The 27,949-nt window shown below is 36.8% G+C and overlaps 1 protein-coding gene across 7 annotated transcripts in view; it reads left to right on the forward strand.

Annotated features, from left to right (window-relative positions):
• The window catches only part of CYLD (CYLD lysine 63 deubiquitinase), a 69,277-nt gene that overhangs the window by 1,130 nt on the left and 40,198 nt on the right, over positions 1-27,949 (forward strand). For 5 of the 7 annotated variants that reach the window (XM_078438636.2, XM_078438635.2, XM_078438638.2 and 2 more), the window contains 3 exons: positions 5,219-5,870; positions 7,089-7,391; positions 8,581-8,699. In XM_078438636.2, the coding sequence (XP_078294762.1) occupies positions 5,367-5,870; positions 7,089-7,391; positions 8,581-8,699 (926 nt within the window). In that variant the 5' untranslated portion in view covers positions 5,219-5,366. The remainder of the gene's footprint in view (positions 1-5,218; positions 5,871-7,088; positions 7,392-8,580; positions 8,700-27,949) is intronic. The other 2 variants (XM_060650788.3, XM_060650793.3) reach the window with 1 other exon arrangement.

Raw genomic sequence — 27,949 nt, forward strand, 5'->3', positions numbered from 1 at the left:
ATAAGATTGTTCCTTTTGCAGTCATTGGCTCGCTGGAGAAAAATCCAGGCCTTGAGGGAGGTTGTTCATTCAAGTGCTGGTTTTCTGCACACCCCCTCACGCCCCAAGTAGACTGAATGGCCCTGAGGATTTAGCCTGCCAATTCCCCACTGGGTAGTGGGTGGATTTGAACTAGAACAGTATTAGGAGAAAATGATTTGCTGGGGGTTCTTGTGGAAGTTCATGTGCTGCGAATGTTGATATCACCCAGAACATTCTCTAATGTTCTGCTGCAAAATGTTACAGTATTGCCCTGAAGAAGCCTTCCTCTGGATGGTAACTTTTGCGAAGAGCCGATAAGACCAAGGCACTGTTACACACAACGAGCCCGCAGCAGCAGTGATTTCTTGTGGTCTGGCATGCCTAAACTGTAATTTTGCCTGATTTATGGAAGTCTTTAACTCTAACCCAAGAAGAGACAAAGAGGTCATTACCCTCTTCATGAAACGATTAATATTTTGTTCCTGATTTCCACACTCTGGTCTTAAATTTGTCAAGGTACTTTGATTGGTTACACAGCACTTACAGGCATCAGACATGGTGTGACGATCTAGGAAACCAATTTCAGATGAACCTCAGAACTTGTTTTTGCAATTGTGAAAGATTTCTTGTTTGTTTCTCTCGTGTAGCAATGTAGGGGGGTTAACACTGACCATGACTTCATTCATTCTGAGATGTGGTAAAGTGTACTTTTTGTTTGTTTCCCTTTTAACCTGGAAGAGGCTTTTAATCACTTAACCAGTGAAGATGAGGAAATGGAATTTTGGCTTTCGCTTTTGCACCTGAGTTAACCAAATCGTCTGTTCATTTCACATCTACGGAATGCCCATGACGTGCCAGGCACTGGCTCGGGAGCTAGAAATCCGAAGATACAGGACTTGGGGAATTCACAGTTGGGAAGTGTGGTGGCCAGGTTTAACTCTAGTGCGACTGCAGGGTTCCTTGTTCATATAAATACAGATGCAGGAGCCAGGCCATTTTTTAACTTTGTAAGTCCTGCCTGCTTTACAGACTGAATCCTTGTGTGCTTGGGTCACAAGTTAGTATGTGAAGAAGAATAAAACTGACTCTCTTTTCTGCTCATGGAATCTCTGTTTTCCAGCCGTTTAGTAGTATAACGCTTACAAACTTGTTCTTTTAGTGAGAGATATCCTTTCTTAAAATGGTGATTATTCTAGCTATCTAGAAGCTTTTGGAAGAAGTCCTGTGTGTCTTCTTACTTTGGTATTCATGCTGACCTTCCTGTCCCTGCCATTCATAATTAGGGGCAGTATTTTAGTATTGTCAAGTTTTTTTCTGATTTACACAGTCTCCTTTGGTTTCTGGAACAAGTCAGGACATTTGAGAAGATGTGAAACGTTCTTGAATTAGATCTGTCTCTGTTTTCTTCAGTGAGGTTCTTTGAACAGTATAACCTGATAGCTTGGGAATCAAAAAGACATTGTGTTTTCTAGACAACCGTTGTCAGTTGTATGCAGCTGATTATGTTCATTTGTACCACATGTTGTCTTTTAGAACGTGGTAATTGTGACCTTTAATATTTTCCTATAAAATGTATTTCTTGACCAGCGTTTCATTGCATTGATAGGAAGCTGGTAGTTATTTGTATCTTTCAACCCTCATCTTGATTTAGTGACTTTATTTTAGTGCCATTAGACTCTCATTGATTCAGAATCCAGACCCTCAACAAGCTCAGGTAACCAGACACATTTTCAAATCTTTGTGACCCTGAACCATTCCCTCATCTGGAATGTTGTTAAAGGAAAGGCCTTCTTCTGTTCGATACAGTTTAGAGTTAAATACATCATTGCATTCCGCCTCTTTGGTAATCTTCATTCAGCACTTAGAGTAATTATCAGGATATTCATAATCACTCCATTTCCCAGCCTGAAATAAGTACGATGGCATTTAGATGAATCATTTGTGATATATTTACACTCACAGTGAAGTATACGATTAGAGGCAATTTTAAACCAATTAGACCTGAAAGGTAGTAAGAGAACACAAAGTAGGGCAGTTATCATATCTTAAATCTGCCATATTTCCCAGTATCTAACACTGTGCTGAGTGCACAGAAATACTCAACACACCAGCAAACCTTGATTGATAACTCATCGACGGTGTCTTTTATGTCTTTCCCGTTGCAGTCTTTAGTTTTTACAGCTTGGGTGCTTAAGACTTAATTTAACTATTGTGCATGTCCCAGGGAAAGAAGAATGTTGTCATAATATTCATTTCTACGGTGGAGGAAAGTCTCTTGATTAACCTGTATCTGCTGCAGTGCCAGTGTATGGAGATATTAACAATCATGAAATTTATTATCTTGTATCGTTGTAGAGTCATCAAGTTCCCCATTCACCTTTCTCTGTCAGTTGCAATGAAGAGAATCTGTGTTTAATGTAGTTGCAAACCTATTCTTTCTTAATGTGTACTTCCCGAAAGAGGAAAGGCCACCGCCTTTTTATTTTTGGGTAATGCTTTTTCAATATTTTATGAACTTTTGTTCTGTCCGTTCTAGTTGTCTAACGTGATCCCTGCTTTTATCGACTTTAAGCTCACTGCCACTTGTGCTAACTCAGGTTAGAGAAGAGCTCTCCTTGTGTGCTCACTGTAAAATACAGTTCTTAATAACTGTTGTTAAATTGCCTTCCACTTTTTTATAAACCAAAGTAGTTATATTAAATTTTACTGTGGACTGGCTCTTAAATGACTTGCATAAAACACTTCTGTAATCAAATTCATTTAAAACATAGTGTCCTAATGCATTACGTATAGCAATTTAGTTTTGTCTTGGTAATATTTCATGACCCACTGGTGGGTTTTATTTTAAATCATGACATGACGTAGTAATCTAGAGAGCCAACAGGGTAGGAATTGTGGGTATACAATATTAAGATTCAAGGACGTTCTTAATTTTAATATTTGAGGGTGTAATTTTTAGGAATTTTAAGAAGTCATTCCTTTTCTAAATAGAATTACCATACTTTCAAAAGCAATTTTGGCCATAAATATTTAAATACATTTATAAGGAGAACAAAACAACACACTTTTTTAGAAGTTGCTCTTTGAGTCTCTCCTCCTTCCGGGAAGTAACCCAAACGGGGTCAGTGCAGTAAAGCCTCTGTGCTTTACTCCTAAAAGGCTGTTCAGAATTTATGTATACCTCTTTTAGTTACTGTTGTTTGTTTTTTTTTAAACACACAAACGTATTTCACCCTCTGGCTTCTCAGAACCGATTAGAAGCAGTAAGTTGGAAAGCAACAAGGCCATAAAATGAGCCAAATACACATTGCGGGAAACCACAGAAAATGGCTGATTGCAAGGGAAAATCAAGGACTGTAAATCTATAGAAAGCAGACCCAAGAACTTGCAAAGCCTTTCAACAAAGTAACAAACATCTTTGTATATTGAGAGTCAGGTGACAACTTTATATTCATATTGATAACTCAGTGATTCAGAAAAGGCTATTTCCCTGTTGATTTTTGAGAAGAATTTTAGTCAGAAACAACAAATACTTCATTTTGGTACCTTAAAGGAATGCAGCCAAAGTAAGGATTTGGGTTGCTGTTTGAGTAGCCTTCATGAGGGGTTTTGCTCATAATGGTGCCAAGATAGGGGTTTCCACAGGTGTCTTATGTAAGTGGCAAATATAAATTGATTCTATTCCTGCCGAAGTAGACAGTGCCCTCAAGTGGAATTAAGACAAACACATTATAAAAAAAAGAAAAAAAAAAAAAAGAGAGAGAGACAGAGAGAGAACCACTTTAAGCCAGCTCTACCCCTGCTTTTTACTAAATGTTGCACAGATATTTCAAGAGTATTGGTTTAAAGGGATGCCAAACTCTTTATCTGGTCTTGGGTAATTTACATGTCTCGTTCTGGGTTGTAGTGGGACAGACTTTTAAAAAACCTCACCATTAGAGAGCACTTCATTATCTAATGATGCATTCTTTGTATAGACTTGACCGATTATTTAATCATTAAGTTAAATTATTAAACTGAAAATTTGGTTCTTTACTTTTTGGAGTATTTATTTTTAAATTCCAAGAGGAAACTAGAGAAATATGATAGTCCAATCAACTGTTGCTGTTAGTCAGAATGGTGGATAAATCTACCTCAAAGAAGGAGGGAAGAAGTAACTGTGTTTAGAAACCAAATAGCCACACTTGTGTCCCAGAGAATACATAAGGACTATTTTTTTTCAGTAAGATAATTAATTAAAATAATGAATTCTGAATTTGATTTAGTGAAATCGCATAGTGTTTAACCCCCAGTTAAGGTAGGGTTGCGAAGGCTGTTTTAATTGTGCAAGACTAGTATTGTAAAAATTTTCAGTGAAGATTTGAAACTGGAAATAGTCTTTTTATGTTTTTCTTTCTAGCAAAACATAGTTAAAATTGTGGTGTTTGTTACTGTACTACAGTTATGTTCTTTGTTATGTAGTCCAAGTTTTAATGGCTACAAAATTGATTTTTAACATCTTTACTATCATCAGATTTACAATACCTGATATTTGAGATTATGAGAAATTAAATGATGGCTCCGATTAATATGGTTAACATTTGCCTGTCTAAGGACAAAATGTACATGATGAAAGGAATGAAACTGAATCAGAGATCAAGTAAATGATCCATTATCAAAATAGGGAGCACAGATAAATGAATCGTGGTTACAGTTTCAGAATATGATTTATGTTTTTTTGATAAAAGATGTTCAGCATAATAATTATGATGGGTAACTTTTCACTTAAACCACGTGTACAGAAACAATAGCCTCTTTGACTGATGTCTGTTTTGCTGAAATGCAGCAACTTACTCATTTAGGTTAGGTCTGATCTATTAAAAACGCTACTTTTTAAAGCTTAAAAATGCATATATATGTTTAAATCTGTATAGAATGTTATCTTTTACTAGAATTTGATTTTATACATTGCATTGCCATGGAAACAAACATTATTGTATTGTGTTTGAAGCTACTTTACAACTGGATCTCCTTAATTAAAGATGCAACGTTACAGTAGGTACAAGTGATGCATGTCTTTTAGCCTTTTTAGGTAATTTTGGAAGTATTTCATTTATGTGTGTGCTTTTACTAATCAGATGAGATCTTAAGTCTTTAACCTTGATATTATTAGCTCATGTAGAATAAAGTGTAAAGTTTCTTTTTGCTTGTCCTCCAGGCATTTTGCTTTGCTGTCTTGTTACAGCATGGACACCAAATTGCTAAAAACGTGCTTTGGGACTGCCAGTGAATTTATCTTTTGTGGTTTTCCTACAAACTTAGTAGTTCCCTTTTTTTTGAGTTAATATTTCGGAGTTAATGTCACCATGAGTTCAGGCTTATGGAGCCAAGAAAAAGTTACTTCACCCTACTGGGAAGAGCGGATTTTTTATTTGCTTCTTCAAGAATGCAGTGTTACAGACAAACAAACGCAAAAGCTCCTTAAAGTACCAAAGGGGAGTATAGGACAGTATATCCAAGATCGTTCTATGGGGCACTTGAGGATTCCGTCTGCAAAAGGCAAGAAAAATCAGATTGGATTAAAAATCCTAGAGCAACCACACGCAATTCTCTTTGTTGATGAAAAGGATGTTGTAGAAATAAATGAAAAATTCACAGAGTTGCTTTTGGCAATTACCAATTGTGAAGAGAGGTTCAGCCTGTTTAAAAACAGAAACAGACTGAGTAAAGGCCTCCAGATAGATGTGGGCTGCCCTGTGAAAGTACAGCTGAGATCCGGGGAAGAAAAATTTCCTGGAGTTGTGCGCTTCAGAGGACCCTTATTAGCAGAGAGGACAGTGTCGGGAATATTCTTTGGAGTAGAACTACTGGTAAGTTTGATAAACCTTTTTAGTGAGCTTGTGCGTGTGTGTGTTTCTTTCTGTGTATATTTGTATGCACACATGTTTGCTTTTTTTTTTTTTACCCCTTTAAATTAAATACAACAGAAGTTTTTCCAGAAATCTCCCATAGTTTTTAATATTCACAATTCTTAGGATTTACTTTTTAATGATAAATTGAGATAACGTAAAGATGATGCATTGAAAACTTTTTAAAAACTACCTAATGTAGTAGGAAATACACATAGATCATGTAATTGTTGAAGGGTTTCCAATATTAGAAATTTTAACATTGTCTGTTAAAAGTGAACTCTGCCAATTATAATTGAATTAATCATCTCACAAAATTATGAATTACCTTGTGACCGTAGTAACTGTAGGTCTTTCAGTTTTTCTTAGGGTGTGCTATTAAGTTCATGAAACTTAGATATAAGATTTTCAAAAAAATAAGGTGCGGCAATTTAAAATGGCTTATGGTTGTCCCTGATAATATATGTGAAAATGACCCAGGAACTTATTTCTCCTGAAGGGAGGACCAACAACTCCGTGATTCATTTCCAAAGTTAATATTCTCAAGAGCTTAAATGTCAGTTACATTTTTTACATTCTTGCATATAGAATTTCATGATCAAAAAGTTTCTAAAGCAGCCAATTGTAAACGAAGTAAGAGATCTGAATCCCAGCTATACTGTTTATGAGTTGGGCTGCCAGGTTACTTAACCCAAGCTACTTCTCCTAAAGCTGCTTCCTCATCTGTAAAATAATGAAACCAGCACACAGCTTGAAGCGTTTTTTTGTGATACATTGATTCAAGAGTCAGTGTGGTGGCTGGCACATAGTAAGTACTCAGTAAATGGAGCTAACGTTATCGTGGTGTTAAAGTAAATTTTTCTTTTTATGATAAAGTTATTGTTCGTATTGAAATGTAGAATCTAGCCCGGCTCTCTCACAGTGGAATTATGACTTTTAATTAATTAATTAATTAATTATATTTCAGCATCAGATACAGCTTCTTTTTTCCTTTTTTTTAGACACTCAAAATTCACCAGCAACTGCTAATAATTATATTTCTTATCTCTGTCGTTCAGAATTTTCCCAGTGATTTCTCTGAAATCCCCGGAGTGGATCTTTGTTTCTTATGGGTCATCTTACTTCCTTTCTTCTCTACCTATCAGTCATTTTTCTTCCCCCCCCCCACTTGAAAACTAGGAAGAAGGCCGTGGCCAAGGTTTTACTGACGGGATATATCAAGGGAAACAGCTTTTCCAGTGTGATGAAGACTGTGGAGTGTTTGTTGCGTTGGACAAGCTAGAAATCCTGGAAGATGATGACAATGGATTGGAAAGTGATTATGCAGGTCCAGGGGACACCGTGCAGATGGAACTTCCGCCCCTGGAGATAAACTCCAGAGTTTCTTTGAAGCTCGGAGAAACCACAGAGTCCGGCACGGTTATATTCTGCGACGTCTTGCCTGGGAAAGAAAGCTTAGGATATTTTGTCGGTGTGGACATGGTAAGAAACTTTTGGAATAGATTATCTTTGTGGGTGTATCTATTAGTTTCATGACCAGTTTAGGTATAAATTGAGCACTTTGAATATTTAAAAGGGTAACGTAAAAAACATCTTCTAATTTATCTTTGGTAGAGGAACATTGACGTGGGACAGGAGTCTAGATATGGAGTTACATTTACTCTTTTTCCAGTTTGAATAAACTGGAGTAATGTTTCAATCCTTCAATTTGCTCTATGATGGCTGACCAAGAAACAGGAAAAAAAAAGCCCCACCCAGAGATGTTCCATGATATCTTGTTTTTCTCTATCTTGAAAAGATTCCCCCCGCCCCCTCTTCTCTTTATAATATTTTGCCAATATGGATGGCAGTCTGAGGATCCTCTTGGCAGGCTACCTGGAGTTTTGCCCCACTGGCTTTTCCCCACCTCTGTCTGCCCTTTAGTTGGCCTGTGCGAGTGTGCATTCCAAACCCCTCTAGTGCGCTCCTGGAAAGGAAAGTTCTGGCAAACACAGTATTCCTCATCTATTTCCAACGACAGCATGTTGTACACATTGGTGCTCAGGGCAGTTGTCTGACTGGCTTGTCTCTTAATCTGACTCCATGAACAGCACTATACTCCTTGGTGCTATGTTGGAATATAAAATAATTAAATCTAGAAGTCTATTTTGGAGGGAACTCTTACATATCCATAAGATGTCAAAAGAACAATAACAAATAGATCTTCTGTGTACAGAAATGCACACAGGGGTTCAAATAGAATATTTAAGTGCTCAGGGAATGTAAAAGTAATTAGAACAAGGTAGGCTTAACTAGGGGCCGATTTCTGGGTGAAACAATGTATTATTAATGAATCTTCCTATGCAGATGGGTGTTATGTAGACTAGCATTTGTTGTCCAGTAAAGTAGGAGGAATCCTTTCAATTCCTTGCTTGTCTGTGGGCTTACTGTACCTTGATTATTCTTGGATCTCATTTTTACCAACACAAAACCAAAAAACAAATAAGCAAAAACACACCAAAAGCTTTATTAGCGTGGCAGTTGTTTCTGATATGTTCTTTTTTTCTTTTAGGAAAAATAGTTAAAATTTGCCAGCGTAAAATCTTGTGGAAGATCCTTTTCTGGAAAATACAGATTTTTGTATTCATGTTTTATTGAGACAGGTTTTAAAACTGTATTGCTTACTTTCTAGGATAATCCTATTGGCAACTGGGATGGAAGATTTGATGGGGTGCAACTTTGTAGTTTTGCAAGTGTTGAAAGTACAATTCTCTTGCATATCAATGATATCATCCCAGGTATGTTTTCTTTGTGTTTTTATGTATTAATAAGGCAGGGTTCCTAAGATGTGTTTTGTTATGTAAATATAAGCTTCAAGATGCATTTTTGGAAGTTGACTTCTTGTCCTATGGAATTGTTATCAAATAGAATATCCTGTCTTATCTCCAAATGAGAATAATACTTACAGACTTTTTATTTCCAAAAGCATATGAGCGTGGGGTGGCATTTATACATTATCGTTAACTTTTCATTACCTGTTGATTCTAAGTGGGGGAAAAAGCCCTTTCTGATCATTGGAAGAGTTAGAAAATAAATCACCTGCTACCTGTTTGAGTAAGAGCCTGGTTTAAACTAGAAGCCTGTAAGCAGAAGTTGGTCACGTCATGTGACATAATATACTGTGGAGAGGATTCTTCCTGCGTGCCCTTTGAGATTTCTTCCAGTTTTGAGCTGCTGTAATTGATCATGATTCATGACTCTCGAGTCAGATCACCCAACTTTACACCTTAGGAAAACAAAACAAAACAAAACAAAAAAACATTAAGCCGCCTTTTATTTCCTGTAAACAAGTAGCACCTAATGGCCTCTGTCAACTAACTGATAAATTCCCATTGATGGCAAAAATCGACAGCATCTCCCCCCCCCCCCCCGCCCTCAACCTTAGCAGAGTTCCAGTTACAGGCTAGTTGGCTGATAGTATGTTAATCATGAAACTGACAGAGGCATTCATAGGTGGTGCTTTTAATTGATCATTATGCAGCCATGAATAAATGTCAGAAAGCCTACATTCAGTAGCCACCAATGTATGCATCCATGAATTAGATGACTTACACTTCTTCACATTCTTGACAAGTTTATAAGGTCATTTTTTTTTTTAACTTAAAAAAATATTTATTTATTTTTGAGAGAGAGAGAGACAGAGAGAGAGGGAGACACAGAATCCGAAGCAGGCTCCAGGCTCTGAGCTGTCAGCACAGAGCCCTATACGGGGCTCGAGCTCACAAACCGTGAGATCATGCCCTGAGCTGAAGTCGGAGGCTTCACCGACTGAGTCACCCAGGCGTCCCCCCAATTTTAAGGTCTTAATTATTGCCTGTTTTGCCGATAAAAACTGGGGCTTAGCTAGTGCTGAGGTTGGCTAGGATCAAGTAGGTGGTAGAGTCAGAATTCAAATCCAGACCTGTCTGATTGAAAGGCTCTGCTCTTTTCAGTCCCTCCTCACCCTTTGTGTATACACTTTGGATGTGAAGACTTGCATAGAAAAGCATCCTTCTCAGCCTCAGATGGATACTTGGGAATATTGTTTCCATGGAAATGGGTTTTGTCTCTAATTCTATAAAAGCTGAATTTCACTGAAGCAGGGATCATAATCGAACAAGATGATTTTTTCCGCTCCGGTATTTTTTTTCCCTTCTTCCTCATTTTGATGCAGAACACTTTGGAGTTTCCCACAGGTCATTTCAGGTCCTCAGTAACTTTTTTTTTTTTTTTTTTTTTTTTTGTAAAAATTTAGGGGCTATTACTAGATGATCCTTAGGATTCCTTCTAGCCTGCACTGTTTGCCCTTCTCCTGTTCCTTGTTGGCTTGGCAAGTAATAAATGCTTGTTTTGCTGAGTTACAGAATGCTTTCTACTTTGGCTTTTAGCTTTATAGCAAGAGTACATTAATTGGAGGTATGGGGTTCAAATAAGGGCTTGGTTTCGATTTTACTTTGTAAAAGTCTGACAAACTCGGCTTTTCTTGAATTTTAGGGTAAATCCTATACCTACCGCCTACCTAGACTCTCCAAGGAACATTTTTACTGTGCTTGCTTTTTCAGGTATCCATTCCTGTATCTGTTCACTAACCCATGTTATTTCTGTATGCATTTCAGAGTACGTCGCAGACACCAGCACACATATAATTAACCAGAGAGAAGTTTAGGGTTTTTTTCTTCCTTTTGAGTTAAGACAGACACGTAACAAAATACATGTTGTGTCATTTGAGTTTTGACTAATGCATATACCCTTGAATTGGAAACCCTTATGAAGTTACTAAAATAACTTCTAATAAGAAAAATATTTGCATATCTCAAATCAAAATAACAAAAAAAGCACAGTAAAACATCTCATTTCCATTCTTATCTCCTCCACTTCCGGTACCTCCTCATTCCATCCCTTGCCTCCCACTGCTAACTATTTTTATTAGTTTCTTGTATATCTTTCCAGAACTTCTTTATACAGTATAAGCACATATTCTCCCTTCCCTTTTTAAATAAAAAACATACTATTTATACTATTCTGCACCTTGTCTTATTCTCTTAAATCTATATCTTGGAGCTGTTGGTATACTTTTCCACTGCATTTATTTAACCAGATTCCTACCGACGTATATTTGGATTGTTTCTAACTTTTTACTATCACAAAGTAATAGTATCCCACATGTGCTAGCAAATCTATAGGATAAATTCTGAGAAGTGGGGTCATTTGGTGAAAAGATCCATGAACTTGTATTGTTCTAGATATTACTACATTGCCTTCAGCAGTGTATATAACAGTTACCAGCAGAATATGAGGGTGACTTTTTTTTATGGACTTTCCATGAGAGTATGTTGTTGAATTTTCTCCCAGTCTGCAAGGTGAAAAATCTATTTCAGTATAGTTTTAATTTCCATTTCTCTTTTGAATGAGGTTAAGCATCTTTTCCTATGATTAAGGGCAATTTGTGTATTTCTTTCTGTGACCTGTATATTCATACCTTGTTTATTTTTTTAAATTGGATTATTGGCCTTTTTTCTTACCAGTTTCTTTTTTATGTGTTAGGAAAGCCAACTGTTTTATGATATGGGGTGTAAATGTTTCCTACTTGCCAACTCTCATTTGTAACTCGTCCTTTTTTATCTGGTTGTCCTCATTTTTGAAAATTATGGTAAGATAAATGTAACAATATTTACCATTTTAACCATTTGTCAGTGTGCAATTCAGTGACATTACATACATTTACTGTGATGTGAAACCATCACCTCTATCTATTTCCAGACTTTTTTCATCATCTCAAACAGAAACTATATGCATTATGAAATAACTCCCCTTTCCTCCCTTCCCTCAGCCTCTGGTAACGTCTGTTCTCTACTTTCTGTCTTTATGAATTTGCCTATTCTAGATACTTCATACAAGTGGAATCTTCCAGTATTTGGTCCTTTGTAAATGGCTAGTCTCACTTAGTGTCATGTCTTTTGACTTTGCTTTAGGTGTTTTTAGCCGTGCAGAATTTTAAAATTTTTATGTAGTTGAATTATGAGTTACTCCAAGGTTATATAGGCATTTCCCCATGTTTTCTTACATGGCTCTTGTGGTTTTATTGTATATACATCTTTGATCCATTTTTATTTTATGTGATATATAATGTGATATATGGATCTAGTTTGGGTCCCCCTCCCCAGATAGCTGCCCAGTTGTCGCAACATCTTTGATTAAAAGTTCACCTTTTTCCTGCTCCTTTGAGATGCCACTTTTCCCATACTCAGTTCCCATATATACTTTGGCATATTTCTGGACTTTCTCTTCTGCCTGCTCATGCTTCAGTACCACACTGTTTTTAACGATTCTTTATAGTATGTTTTAATAGGAGCACTAGTCTTGCCTCATTGCTCTTCTGAATTTTCCCACCGTTCCACATTGTCTTCAAAAAGGGTAATAGACACATTTAAGTCTACAATCCATCTAGATTTAATTTTGTGTAGGAGATGAGGTACACATACCCAATTTGATCTACCAGGCTCGCTGCGTATAAATCAAGCTTCGACACGGGTATATATGGACCTCTTCCTGGGCTCTACTCTTTCCTTACACTAAGACGTCTAGGCCTTCATTATCATAGCTTTACAAGAAGCTTTATAGCTGGAGAGTACACTTCCCCGTTTGTTCTTGGCTATTGTTGGCCTTTGCCTCTTCGTTGTAAATTTAACAGTCGGCTTCTCCGACATTACAGGAGAGTTCCGTTGGGATTTTGGTTGGAACTGTAGTCAACCTGTAGAGTAATTTGAGGAGACGTTTTCATTATACTGAAATTTCTAATACGTGAACATCGCATTACCTTTCATTTATTTAATCTCTTTTTAGTAAAATTTTATACATTTCTCCATTTCTTGCATGCATTCTGATACATTATAAAGTAAAACATGTTTTCTAACAATTTTCTGTGATCTATAGAAATACAGTCGACTCGCAGAGAACAGTTGTATTGAAACCTAATTCACATACCATATATCTCCCTCATTTAAGCTGTTCCATTCAGTGTATTTTAGTATATTTACAGGTACGTGCAGTCATCACTATAGCCAGTTGTAGAACATTTTCATCACCTCACAAAGAAACCCTGTACCTTTTAGCTATTACTGTCCTATCTCTTCCTCCTCCTTAGTCCTAACCAACCACTAATCCACTCTCTGTCTCTGGATGTTTGTCCATTCTGCACGTTTCATATAAATAGAATCACTTAACATGTGGTCTTTTGTGACTGGTTCCTTCGTGTAGCAGAATGTTCTCAAGGTTCATCCATGGTGTAGCATGTATCCTTATTTTATTCCTTTTTATGCCCAGATAATATGCCGTAGTATGGATGTACCCCATTTCATTTATTCATTTGTTGAAGGACACTTGAGTTCCTTCCATCTTTTGCTGTACATAATGCTGCTATCACATTTGTGTACAAGTTTTTGTGTGGACGTATGCTTTCCTTTTTCTGGGTACATACCTAGGAGTGGAACTGCTGGGTCACTTGATAAGTGGGTTTAAGCATTTGTGGAACTGTCAGACTGTTTTCCAAAGCGGCTGCACCATTTTGCATTCCTACCAGCATTGTATAAAGGTTCTGATTTCTTCACACCCTTGCCAACATTTATTATTATCTGAGTTTTTGATTCTAGCCAGCCTAGTGGGTAAGTGTTATCTCAGTTGACTTTTGTGGGCTGAGTTTTGTTGCAGACAGTCTTTTTAAAATCTTTTTTTAAATTATTTTTTAAATATTTATTTATTTTTGAGAGAGAGAGAAAGTGAGCATGAGTAGGGGAGGGGCAGAGAGAGAGGAAGACACAGAATCTGAAGCAGGCTCCAGGCTCTGAGCTGTCAGCACAGAGCCTGACGCGGGACTCAAACCCTCTGACCGCGAGGTCACGATCTGAGCCGAAGTCAGATACTCAACTAACCTAACCACCTGGGGGCCCTTAAAATCTTTTATTCTCAGTGTATCCATAGATTACTTTTTTAGTAACTAGTCATTATCATCTGCAAATACTAATAGTTTAACTCTTCTTTCTAATCCTTGTATGTTTTATTTTTAAAATATGGTTTCTTATTGTCTTGGCTCTATGAACTTTTAAATGCACGTTGAATAGAAGTGGAGGTGGTATCAGCCATCTTGATCTTGCTCTTGATCTATTAAGTATGATCTTTGCCATAGGATATTATTGTGGCGGCCGTCATTTATCAGGGTTGAGAAGTTATCTACTGCTCCCTGTTTGCTAAGAGTTTTATCATGAATGGATGTTGAAGTTTATCAAACTTTTCTGTCTATTTACATAACCCCGTATTTCTTGTCTTTTAATCCAATTTCCTAATAGTAAATAAGCCCTCACATTTTTTTTAAATTTAATTCTTATTTTTTGACAGAGAGAGAGAGAGCAGGGGAGGGGCAGAGAGAGAGAGAGGAGGAGAGAGAATCCCAAGCAGGCTCCACACCGAGAGCACAGGGCCCGATGCGGGGCTTGAACTCACGAACCGTGAGATCATGACCTGAGCTAAAATTCAAGAGTTGGCCACTTAACCGATTGAGCCACCCAGACGCCCCAGCCCTCACATTTCTTTCTTTTTTTTTTTTTTTTTTATTTTTTAATTTTTTTTAACATTTATTTATTTTTGAGACAGAGAGAGACAGAGCATGAACGGGGGAGGGGCAGAGAGAGAGGGAGACACAGAATCGGAAGCAGGCTCCAGGCTCTGGGCCATCAGCCCAGAGCCTGACGCGGGGCTCGAACTCACGGACTGCAAGATCGTGACCTGAGCTGAAGTCGGACGCTCAACCGACTGAGCCACCCAGGCGCCCCTAGCCCTCACATTTCTGATATAAATCTAATTTCATCATGATTCATACGTTGCTAGGTCCAGTTTGCTAATCTGTGCATGTTTTAAAATAAAAAAAAAAATTACATGTTTACAATATTTAAAAAAAGTTTAAAAATTACATGTATTTAAATTAAAAATTTTTTTTATAGTGGTAACATGCACATAACATTTACCATCGTAACCATTTGTAACTATACAGTTCAGTGGCATTAACTAAATTCACATTTTTATGGAGCCATCACTACCATTCATCTTTGTAACAGTTTTCATCTTGTAAAATTGAAACTCTATACCCATTAAACAGTAACTCGCCAAACCCCACCCCCAGCCTCTGGCAACCACTCTTCTAATTTCTGCCTCTATGCTTTTAACTCCTCTGAGTACCTCATGTAAGTGGAATCATGCAGTGTTTGCCTTTTTATGACTGGCTTATTTCCCTTAGCGTAATGTCCCCAAGGTTGATCCATGTCGTAACATGTGTCAGAATTCCCTGTATTTTTTTTTAAACTGATTTTTTTAAGTGTCTTTATTTTGAGAGAGAAGGGGAGAGGCAGAGAGAGAGGGAGAGAGAAAATCCCAAGCAGGCTCTGCACTGTCAGAGCAGAGCCCAACGTGGGGGGCTCAGTCTCTTGAGCCATGAAATCATGACCTGAGCTGAAATGAAGAGTTGGATGTTTAACCTACTGAGCCACCCAGTGGCCCCAGAATTCCCTTCATTTTTAAGACTACATAATATTCCATTATATTTGTATACCACATTTGTTTATGTGTTTATCTATTGATGGGCGCTTGAGTTGCTGTTGTGTTTTAGCTATTGAGTATTGAGAATATCGCCGCTATGAACCTGGGTGTAAAAATATCTCTTTGAGACCCTGCCTTCAGTTCTTTTGGGGATATATGCAGACGTGGAATTGCTAGGTTATATGGTAATTCTGCTCTTAATTTTTTGAGGAACCACCATAAGGTTTTCCACAGTGGCTGAATGATTTTGCATTCCCACCAACAATGCACAAGATTTCCAATTTCTCCATATCTTTGCTAACATTTATTTTCTGTTTTCCTGATAGAAGCCATTTAATGGGTGTGAAATGGTATCTAATTGTAATTTAGATTTGCATTTTCCTAATGATTAGTGATGTTGAGTATCTTTCCATGTGTTTATTGGCCATTTGTATATCTTCTTTGCAGATGTGTCTATTCAAGTCCTTTGCCTATTTTTTAATTAGGTTGTTTGGGGTTTTTTTGCTGTTGTTTTAGGAGTTCTTTATATATTCTGTATATTAATACATTGTCAGATAATATGATTTTCAAGTATTTTCTCCCATATTTTGGGTTTCCTTTTTGTTCATAGTACTCTCTTATAATCCTTTTTATTTTGGTAGAATTAGTAGTGATGTTCCTACGTTCGTTTCTAATTTTAGTAATGTGAGTCAACTCTCTTTTTCTTAGTCCATCTAGCTAAAGTTTTCTCAATTTTGTTGATCATTTCAAAAATCCAACTTTTGATTTCATTGCTTTTCTCTGTTGTTTATTTTGTATTTTGTTAATCTCTGATCTAATCTTATTTTCTTCCTTCTGCTAGCTCTGGGTTTAGTTTGTTCTCCTTTTTCTAGTCCCTTAAATGGTAAAGATAGGTCGTTGCTTTGAGATCTCTTTTGTTTTTCAATGTAAGCATTTATAGCTATAAATTTCCCTCTTAATACTGCTTTCACTGCCTCCCCTAGATTCTAAAATGCTGTGTTTTTGTTTTCATTTGCTTCTAAGAATTTTCCAATTTTCTTGTGATTTCTTGTTTGATTCATTGGTGGTTTAAAGTGTATTACGTAATTCCCACATGTTGGTGAGTTTTCCAGTTTTACTTCTGTTGTTTGATAATTTCATCCTGTTACGGTCAGAGAAGATACTACATACGGTATCTGTTTTTTTAAATCTATTGAGAGTTTGTGGCATAACATATGCTCTATCCTGAAAACATTCCATGTAAACTTGAGTAGAACGTGTATACGGGTGCTGGGCAGAGTGTTTTGTGTTTGTTGTTGTATCTAGTTGTTTTATTGTGTTTAAGTCCTCCATCTGCTTACTTCTGTCTGGTTCTATCCATTATTGAGAGTGGGGGATTGAAGTCTCCAACTGGTGTTTGTGGAACTATTTTTTTCTCTTCAACTCTCTGTTTTTGCTTCATGTATTTTGCTGATGTGTTATTAGTATGTAAATGTTTAAAATTGTTATATCTTCGTGTTGCATTGAACCTTTCATTAACATATAAATGTTCTTTGTCTCTTGTAATCTTTTTTGATTTAAAGTCTCTTTTGTCTGATGTTAGTATAGCCATCACTGCTCTCCTTTGCTTATTATTTGCTTTGGATATCTATTTCTGACCTTTCGCTTTAAATTTCTATGCCTTTGGAGCTAAAGTGAGTGTCTTATAGACAATATATAGTTGGATCATGTGTTTATCCATTCTTCAAATTTCTGTCTTTTGATTGGAGAGTTTAATCAATTTACACTTAAAGTAATTACTGATAAAGAGGAACTTATTTCCATCATTTTGCTATTTGTTTTTTATAGTTTTTTTTTACCTTTATTTCCTGCATTAATGTTGTCTTTTGTGTATAGTTGATTTTTGTAGTGAAATGTTCCTTTTTCATTTCTTTTTGCACATATTATAGCTATTTTCTTTGTGTTCACCACAAGAATTACATTTAACATCACAAATTTTAGTGATCTAGTTTGAATTTATAATAGCTTAACTTCAACAACTTAAAAAAAACCTCTTCTTTATAGCTCTACCCCACCCCTTTCAGTTCTTGGTATTACAAAATTACATCTTTATACATTATACACCCTAAAGCATAAACTAGTTAAGTGTTATAAATGCATTGGTTTCCTAAATTATGTAGAAAACAAAAATGTACAGTTACCAACCAGAGTTACAGTGATACTAGCTTTTAGGCTAATTGTTTTTTTAAAAAACGTGTTAGTCTCTTAAAGCATGTCAAAAACAGAGTAGTATTACAAACTGTTGTTACGGTAATACTGGCTTTTATAATTGCCAATGTATTTACCTTTATCGAGATCTTTATTTCTTCCTGTGCTTGCAGGTTACTGTCTGGTGTCCTTTGATTTCACCCTGCAGGTGCTCCCTTGGGTGTTTCTTTTAGGACAGATCTAATGGAAACAAACTCCCTCGGTTTTTCTTTATCTGGGACTATCTTAATTTCTCCCTTACTTCTGAAAGACATTTTTTCAGATACAGGATTCTTGGTTCACATTAGTTTTCTTTTAGCACTTTGAATACATTGGCCCACTGTCTCCTGACCTCCAAAGTTTTTGATGAGAAATCTGCCTATGTCTTTATTGAGGATCCCTTGTATGTGACAAGTTGATTCTCTCTTGCTGCTTTCAAGGTTCTTTGTCTTTTGAAAGTTTGATTCTAATGTGTTGGTGTGGGGGTCTCTTTTACTTCACCTTACTTGGTGTTTGTTGAGCATCTTGGACATTTATGTTCATTGCTTTCATCAAATTTGGGAAGGTTTCACCCCGTAGTTCTTCAGACATCCTCTTTCTCTCTCTCTTCTTCTGAGACTCCCACAGTGTGCATGTTGATTTGCCGTGGTGTTCCACAGGTCCCTTGGGTGTGAGTTTGCGTTTCTCTGATAATTATTGATGTTGAACACCTTTTCATATCACCTGTTGGCCATTTGTATGTATTTTGAAAACTGTTCAGTTCTACTGCCCATTTTTAGTATATGTGCTGCCGAAGCGAGCACTCTTCTGCCCATTTTTAAATCATGTGTTAATTTCTTTGCTGTCGAGTTGTATGAAATCTTACATATTTTGGATATTAACTCCTTGGTAGTTATATTATTTGCAAGTGTTTTCTCCCATTCTGTCGGTTGCCTTTTTATTGATTGATTCTTTTGGTGGGCAGGAGCATTTTAGTTTGGTGTAGTCTCATTTATTTATTTTTGCTTTTGTAGCTTGTGCTTCTCTTGTCCTGTTCATGAAATCACTGCCAAGGCCAATGCCAAAGGACTTTTCCTGTGTTTTCTTCTGGGAGTTTTACAGTTTTGGGTCTCACACTTAAGTCTGATTTATTTCAAGTTCATTTATGTGAGGGGGTGTAAGACAGGGATGCGGTTTCATTCTTCTGCATGTGGTTTTCCAGTTTCCCCACCACCACTTATTGAAGAGACTACTACCCTTTTGCTGTTGAGTATTCTTGGTTCTTGTCAAGTATTAGTTGACCATATATACATAGGTTTATTTCTGGGCTCCCATTTTTATTCTCTTGGTCTTTGTGTTGATTTTTATGCTAGTACCATATTGTTTTGATTACTATAGCCTTGTAGTATAGTTTGCAATCAGGGAGTGTAATGCTTCTGCCTTTACTCTTTCTCAGGATTGCTTTGGCTATTCGGGGTCTTTTATGAAAGTGTTATTTTTTAATGAATTTTTCCATTTAATCTTTGTTTCTAAAGTTTTTAGCGTAGCATTATTCTTAAGATCTTGTATTTTCTGTTAAATCTCAGCAGCATCTGCAGATGTGTCCTTGTTTTCATCCAAAAAAATTGTGTCTGTTTTCTTCTAACAGCTTTTTACTAAGGTTTCTTGCTTTCATTTATTCAAAAAAACTTATCTTTTGGCTTTCTTAATCTTAGCTAGGTATTTGTTTTCTATTTTAGTAATTTCCATTTTTTATTATTTTCTTTTTGGCTTTTTTTGGATTTATTGTTTTTCTTTCTAACTCTTTAAATGGTTTAATAATTTTTAGTTTTTCTAATGTGAAGCATGTAAGGGTATAAACTCTATGTACCTATTTACCTACATTCCACAAAATTTGTTATGTAGTTGTCTTGTTACCATTAAATTTGAAACATTTTGTAATTTCCTTCATGATTTTATTTTTTTTAATCCATTTGCTTTATGGTCCAAGAATATGATACTAATGTTTGACGTTTGTTGAGGCCAACCTTATGGCCTCGTATGTGATCAGTTTACAGAGATATTCTGTGTATGCTTGAAAAGAATATGTTCGCCCCAATTGTAGCTGCGTGCATCGCATGTGTATTTGACATGTCCCTTAGATCAAGCTAATTTATTATGCTATACAAATTTTATGTATCATTACTGAATTTTTAATTGCTGGATCTATCAGTTACTGAACAAGATATATTAAAAATTTCTAACACAATAATGGGTTTCTTAATTCTGTGTTTGCTTTAATTTTGAACTAATTACTTGCTGCATATAAGTTCAGAATTTTTGAGTACTTAGAGTTTGAAATTGTTGTATCTTTCAGGTGATTTGAACTATTTGTCATTATATAGTAGCTGTCTTCATTGCTAGTAACTCTTTTGTCTTAAATTCTGTTTTGTATGGTGTGGATAGATTGTGTTTGGTTAGTATTTTCCAGGTATTTCTCTTTTTCAGTCAGTTATGTTTGAGGCATGCTCTTTTATAGCAGTATATGGTGGGAAATCTTTTTTTCTTCATATAGTTTGGCGATTTGGGTACTTTAACTGAAGGGTTAATCTGTTAATAGTTATTACTAATAATTAGATTTATTTCTATTGCCTCATGTGTTTTCTATTTGTCCTTCTTTTCTGCTTTACCCCCACTGTGCTATTGGATTGAGATGTTTTCCCTCCCTTTACTCATTTCATTTTCCTACTCTCTCTCCTGCTTGTTTTCAGATGGCATATAATTTGAAGAATCTATTCTGATGATCTTTGTCTTTTCATTGTTGTGTAACCTGGTAGCATTTAATGTCATAATTGGTATTATTATTGAGTTTAGAACTATAATTTTATTATCTATTCTTTATTTGTCCCTTTTTCCTTCCTCTTATACTTTTTTCTACTTTTTTGAAGATTATTTGAAAAATTTTAAGAAGTATATGTTACTCTGTTGACTTTCTAGCTGCGTTCCATCGTTATATTGCTTTTAGTGCTTTCTCCAGGGATGAAGTATATATCCTTAACATTTTAGTGTAGTGGGGGTTAATATTGTACTACTTTACACAAAATGTAGTTGCCTTGCTACCATGGAAGTCTAGTTACCCCTTCCCCTCCTTGATACTATTAAGTGTCATGTATGTTACATCTACGTACATTAAAAACTCACAAGAACATGTCGTATTTCTTGCCGAAATAGTCATATATATTTTAGAAATGAAAAGATCCAAGTATCGGGGCGCCTGGGTGGCTCAGTCGGTTAACTGTGCGACTTCGGCTCAAGTCATGATCTTGCCGTTTGTGGGTTCGAGCCCCATGTCGGGCTCTGTGCTGACAGCTCAGAGCCTGGAGTCCGCTTCAGATTCAGTGTCTCCCTCTCTCTCTGCCCCTCCCCCACTCTCACTCTGCCTCCATCTCAAAAATAAATAAATATTTTAAAAAATTAAAAAAAAAAAAAAGATCCAAGTATCCACTCGTTAACATTTCCCTTCATCCTGAAAAACTTTTGTTGTTGACTGAGGATGCAGTTCTTCTAGAAATGAATTCTTTTAATTTTAATTAACTTTAATTAATTCATAATTTTCTTTTATCTGAAATGTATTTATTTTGCCTTCATATTTGAAGGATATTTGGGGTGTGTATAGAATTCCCTGTTTGGTATTTGTGTTCTTTTTTGTTCTGCTTTCCAGGGGTTTTCTTCTATTTCCTGACCTCTGTATTTTCTGGTGAACATCAGCAGTCATTTAAATCATTGCCCCTCTGTATGTAATGTAATATGTGGTTTTTCTCTGGGAACTTTGATGATTTCTCCTTATGTTTGACTTACAACAGTTTATGATGTCCCTCGCATTGTTTTCTTCATGTTTATCCTGCTTGGAGTTCACTGAGCTTCTTGGATTTGTAAATTTGTGTCTTTTAACAAAGTAGGAAACATTCTGACCATTATTTCTTCAAGTGCTTTCTTTGTCCCTTTCAGTCTTTCCTCTCTCTGTGACTTCAGATAGATACATGTCGAGAGTTTTTGGTATTGTGCCTGAAGTCCTTGAGACTTAATTTTTTTTCCTCATACTTTTATGTATCTGTTCTTTAGATAATTTCGACAGTTCTGTCTTGAATTTTACTGATTTCCCCCCTCTCGTCCGCATCGTGTTTTTAGGGCTTAAATTCATTCATCCAACGAATTATTCTTTTCAGAAATTGCCTTTTTAAGGTTTTAGAAATATTTTAAGACTTCCATCTTGTTCTTTTTTGTTTGTTTCTTTAAATAGTTTTTATTTCTCTGGTAAGATAATTGCCATCTTCTCCTTCACTGTGAGCATATTTTCTTTTACCTCATTAAGGATAGTTCTAAGTCCTCTTTTAAAATTCTTTTCTGCCAGTTCCAACATCAAAATAGTCTATGGCTTGGTGTGCATTGTGGTTTTTTCTTTTGAGAATGGGTCACAGTTTCCTTTTTTCCCCCCCTCTTTTCTCTTTTAGTGTGTGGAGCAGTTTTGGATTATAACCTTGTATTGTTCCTTTCCACTGAATTTTGAGTCTCCTTCATAATCTGCCTGTTTTGTTTTTTTTTTCCTCCCTTCTTCACTCTCCAGTGCCTGCTGGCAAAAGTTGTTTTTTATATTTTTTCAGAGTTTAAATCTATTTTTTTCAGGAAAAGCGGTCTGATATGAGCTTACTCCATCATAACAGCTGTATTTTTAATATGTATTTTGGAATGTGGAGAGCATTTATTCAAGAAAAAGGGGGATTTCTCTGGGCAGGCATGATGGATTTTATGATGAGATTTTGTTTTATAGTTTTCACCCCCCCCTTATTTTCAAGTTTTTATTTAAAGTCCATATATACAGTGTAAATATGTAAATTCCATACAGAACATTCAGTGTAATGTTAGTTTTAGGAGTAGAATTTAGTGATTCATCACTTAACATACAACACCCTGTGTTCATCACAAGTGCCCTCCCTAATCCCCATCACCATATAAGTTTTTGATTGTCTGAAATACAGTATTGTTTTACTATTGAATTTCCAAGTTTAAAAAAAAAATTGTTTTTAAACGTTAATACAAAACCTTTATAAGAAGGTCATTTTATTTCTAAGCCAGGTAGTTCTGAACCTTGGGTGATACTGAGCCCAGGGAACATTTTGTAATGAATGTCTGGAGACATTTTTGATCATCACATCTGGGGTGGGAGTACTACTTGAATCTAGTGGGTAAAGACAGAGATACTGCTAAATAAACATCCTACAATGCAGAGAGCAGCCCCCGCAACAGAAAATGATCTGGTCCAAAATGGCAGTATTGCTGAGGTTGAGATATCCTGTCCTAACAAATTACGTGACTTACGCTACGTTTATAATGTTAACTTGCTGGATGGCTAAGGGGAATACCTTGTAAAATAAAATTTCTTTCATTATTAAGGTATTCTTACAGGGGTAGCTAGTTCTGTGCTAATGTTGTTTTTCCAGAATCACATGGATAAATGTAATTTAACTTGTCTTACCAAATCAGATATGTTTGTGGGTTTCCATAAAACAGACCCTTAACTGAGAGATGCTGTGGGGCGGGGTTTGAATGGGTGATGGGGATTAAGGAGGGTACTTGTGATAAACACTGGGCGTTCATTGCATGTAAGTGATGAATCACTCAATTATACTGTATGTTAACTAACTGGAATTGAAATAATATCTTGAAACTGTGAAAAAAAAAATCCAGAGGGTGCTTTTGAAAGCCCCAAGCCTTTTTGGTATAACCATCCTTTTTACCTACCTTCACTGAATTTTGAGTTTTGCATTTTACCAGTAAATGTAATTCATTATGTCAAGTAAGTTGGGAGACTAGGGAAATCGTTAGTTTAGTGTTAAAATTTAAGGAAAGAAAAGATATCTGAAATATAGAGTTGGCTTGTGTATAATTGATTTTGTTTTTCTTAGTCTGCAGTAGGATAAAGATTTTGAAATGCCTCCCCCCGCCACCCCCCCAAACTCTAGCTAGAGCTGTATTTCCTTCTGTATATTTTTTCCATCTCTCAGTTAGGTTTGAAATGTAAATGATGTTGGGTTCTACAGTAGCACTTAAAAAGAAAATGAAAGGAAAAGCTACCATTTCTGTTTTTCCTGTGGTGGAATTATACATAACCTGACAAAGGCATTCTGTAATAGTATTTATCTTCAAAAACACTTACAATTCTATTTTATTCAAATAGTGATGTAGGATTAAAATAATAAAAATTAGTTACATGAATCTCTTGGGAATCACTTGTCAGGCACACTTTGATCTTCTAGATCAGTGGCTCTCACTGTCATTATTCCCGGCTCGCAGAGCAGTGACAAGAAAGGAAAATAATGCTTTTTCTTTTTTCTTTTAAAGCTTGATTTCATACACCGTGAACAGAAGATAATTAAGAACGATCCCAGCTTTTATAGTATAACCCACAAATAGTACTTTTCGCCAACAAAATAAAGCTCACAAATAGATTTAAAAAGTAAAGTTGTCTAAATGAAAATTAGTTTCTTTGAATGGGTCTCCGTCTCTATTTCATGTCATCATTAACACCCTTTCCTGGAGAGAGAAAACGAGTCCTGGTGTCTCCTTTAGTTCCTGAGGTTTTTTCTGGCCCAGTTGCCTTCATTTGTAGGACAAAATTAATACTCCCGGCATTTAAAACTGTTTTGAAGCAGTTTAACAGCTGGTGAGGTTAGGGAAGAATTCATCTCCGTCAATTGCTTGTTACGGTGGTCTTCTGAAGAACACCTTTGACGAAAAGAGTCCTCGGTCTGCTTTTCAATTCCCTCCCCCCCTTCATTTCTGCTTTTCAAATGTTAAAAGCTCCAACATAGCTAATTTGACACGTTCACGTTCTTAAAGCTGTTGTGTTGGAGCATATCATTGAGTGCCACCCCTAAATTACACACTTCTGCTTTTTCTGGTCCAGCTTGTGTCTTCTTTTTTTAGTGTTGGAGGTTGGGAATGTAATGCTAATTTTGCCTTGTAGATTACGCCTTGCATGCACATTGGCACAGAATTTATAAGGGTCTCTGAGATCTGTCCCTCCCAACAGTGACCTCCGACTACCTGCTCTCCTTTTGCATCTTTCTTTTTTTAAAGTTTTTATTTAAATTCCAATTAGTTAACATACAGTGTAATATTAGTTTCAGGCGTGCAATGTAGTGATTCAACACTTACAGCCACACCCAGTGCTCATCACAACAAATGCTCTCTTTAATCCCCATCCCCTGTTTTCCCGATGCCCCCACCAACCTCCCCTCTGGTAACCATCAGTTTGTTCTCTGTAGTGAAGAGTCTGTTTCCTGGTTTGCCTCTTTCTTTTTTTTCTTTTTCCTTTTTGCTCTTTTTTTTTTTTTTCCTTAAATTCACCACAATCAAGATAGCATCCCTATCACCTACAAAGGAGATGTCCTTTGTGATCACTTCCTCCCACTTCTGTCTGCCCTGTCCCCCCCAAAATCCAGGCAACCACCGATTGATCATCTTTGTGTCAGTATACATTTGCTCATTTTTGGGAATTTTATATATGTGGAGTAACTCAAGACGTGCTCTTTTTTTGTCTGCCTTATTTCAGTCAATATAATTCGTTTTTGACTCATTCATGTTTTTTTTTAATTGCTGAGAACTCCATTCTGTGGTAGGCTGTAATTATATATATTTTATAAGTATATTAACATTTAGTGTGGATAATTTATGTATTACTTAATACGTATTAGTATATTACAACTATAAAACATAGTTTACATATATCATCGATTCTTGCTGATATTTAGTCTTTGACCCAGATTCCTGACACAGAGCTCCTAAATCCCTTGGAATTTCCTAGGTGATGGGAGCGTCTTCTGTTCTAACGAGGTGACGACTCCTGGTGGGCTGCTGGATGGGGACTGGTCCCTGGCAAGACCAAGCTTGAACTTCCAGCTCCAAGCACCATCCTCTGGAAAGGGGGGAGGGGCTGGAAATGGAGTCAGTAATTCATCATGCCTACTTGATGGTCTCCGTAGAAACCCCTAAAGTACAAGGTTTGGAGAGCTTGCAGGTTGCTGAACACCTGGAGGTGCTGGGAGAGTTCTGTGCCTGGAGAGGGCAAGAAGGCTTTGTGCCTCTTCCTTATACCTTGCCCTGAGTATCTCTTCATCTGGTTGTTAATCTGTATACTTTATTATATCCTTTATAATAAAATGGTAAATCTGAGCGTTGCCCCTTAGTTCTGTGAGCCATTCTAGCAAATTATGGAACCCAAGGAGGGGGGTCCGGGAACGCTGACAACCTGGAACTTGTGACTGGTGTCAGAAATGAGGGCATTCTTGTGGGACTGAGCCCTTAACTTGTAGGATTTCCTTCTAACTCCAGACAGATAGTGTCAGAATTGAATTGAATTGTAAGACACCCAGGTGGTGCGGGAAAACTCCCCACATATTGGGTGACCAGAAGTGTCAAAAGTGTTGTGTGAGAGTAAAGGAAAATGCACTGTTTGTTTTCCCTGTAAACGTATGGATATACCATTTTATTTAGCCATTCACTTGTTGATGGCCTCTGGGTTGTGTCTAGTTTTTGGCTCTTAGGAATAATGCTGCGATGACAACTCGTGTGAGGTCTTTGTATGGTCAGAGGCCTTGGTTTCTCTTGGGTAGATCCCTAGATGTGGCATGGCTGGTGATTGTTTACCTTGAAGCAAAAACGAACATGCTAGACCTGCCAAACGATCTTTCCAAAGTGGTTGTAGTATTTACATTCTGTGTAGCAGTGCGTGCAAATTCCACTTCTTCCCCTTCCTTGCCAACACTGCGTATGGTCAGTCGTACAGACTTTAGCTCTTCTGTTGGTGGTAGCTAATTCTGGTTTAACTCACATTTCCCTGTGACCCCTTTTCATGTGCTCATCTGTCATCTTGTGTATCCTCCTTGGTGGAGTATCTGTGCACATCTTTTGCTAGATTAAAAAAACTTTTTTATTATTGAATTTTGAGAATTCTTTACAAATTCTGATGATAAGCCCTGTAACAGATATACGATTTGAAAATATTTGAAATTATAAAGATTTGCATGCAGTTGTAAGAAAGAATACAGAGAGATCCTGTGTATCCTTTTCCCCAGCAGTAACATCTTGTAAAACTAGAGTACAGCGTCACGGCCAGGGTGTGGACAAGACGCAAGACATTCCCATTGCCACAAGGATCCTTCCTGTTGTCCTTTTTTCACCATGGTCCTTCCCTCCTTAACCTCTGGCAGCCACTAATGTGTTTTCCACTTAGGTAATTCTGTTATTTCAAGAATGTTATACAGATGGAATCGTACAGCGTGTAAGCTTTTGAAATTGGCTTTTTTTCTCATTCTCTGGAGACTTGTCAGTGTGTGCGTATCCCTGGTTTATTCTTTCCTAATGCTGAGTAATAGTCCCTGTCATGGATGTACCACTGTTCTATCACTTACCCATCAAAGGACATCTGGTTTATTTCCAGTTGTGGGCTATTATAAATAATGCTCTCACAAACACTTGTGTACAGTGAACAAGTAAACGTAAGTCTTCATTTCTCTAGCATAAATGTCCAGGTTTGCAATTGCCAGTTGTATGGTATTTGTATGTTTAGTTTTTTAAACAACTGCCAAACAGTTTTCCAGAGCGGTTGTACCATTTTATCTCACCACCTGCAATATATGAGTGATCCACTTTTTCCACATCTTCACCGGCGTTTGGTGTTGTCACTATTTTTTTATTTTAGTAGTAATATCTCATTGTGTTTTTTTATTTTAAGTTTTACTTATTTTTGAAAACGAGAGCACGTGTGCTAGTGGAGGACGGGCAGAGCGAGGGACAGAGAGAATCCTAAGCAGGCTCCGTGTTCTTAGCACAGAACCCGACGTGGGGCTGGAGCCCACAAACCCTGAGGTCATGACCCGAGCTGAAATCAAGAGTCAGCCGCTTAACCAGCTGAGCTACCCAGGCACCCCTCAGTGTGGTTTTAATTTGATTTTCCCTGATGGCTCACGATGTTGAACATCTTTCATGTACCTGTGGCCATCCATCTTCTTTACTGAAATGTCTCTTCATCTCTTTTGCCCATATTTTATTTGGATTCTTGCTTTTTTACGGTTGAGTTTGGGGATTCTTTATATATTCTAGATACTAGTCCTTTGTTGGATGTGTGGTTTGTGAATATTTTATCTCAGTGTGTGGCTTGTCTTTTCCTCCTTTTAACACAGGGTCTTTCACAA

The sequence above is a fragment of the Panthera onca genome, chromosome E2, assembly GCF_046562875.1.
Source record: "Panthera onca isolate mPanOnc1 chromosome E2, mPanOnc1 haplotype 2, whole genome shotgun sequence".
Taxonomy (NCBI): Eukaryota; Metazoa; Chordata; class Mammalia; order Carnivora; family Felidae; genus Panthera; species Panthera onca.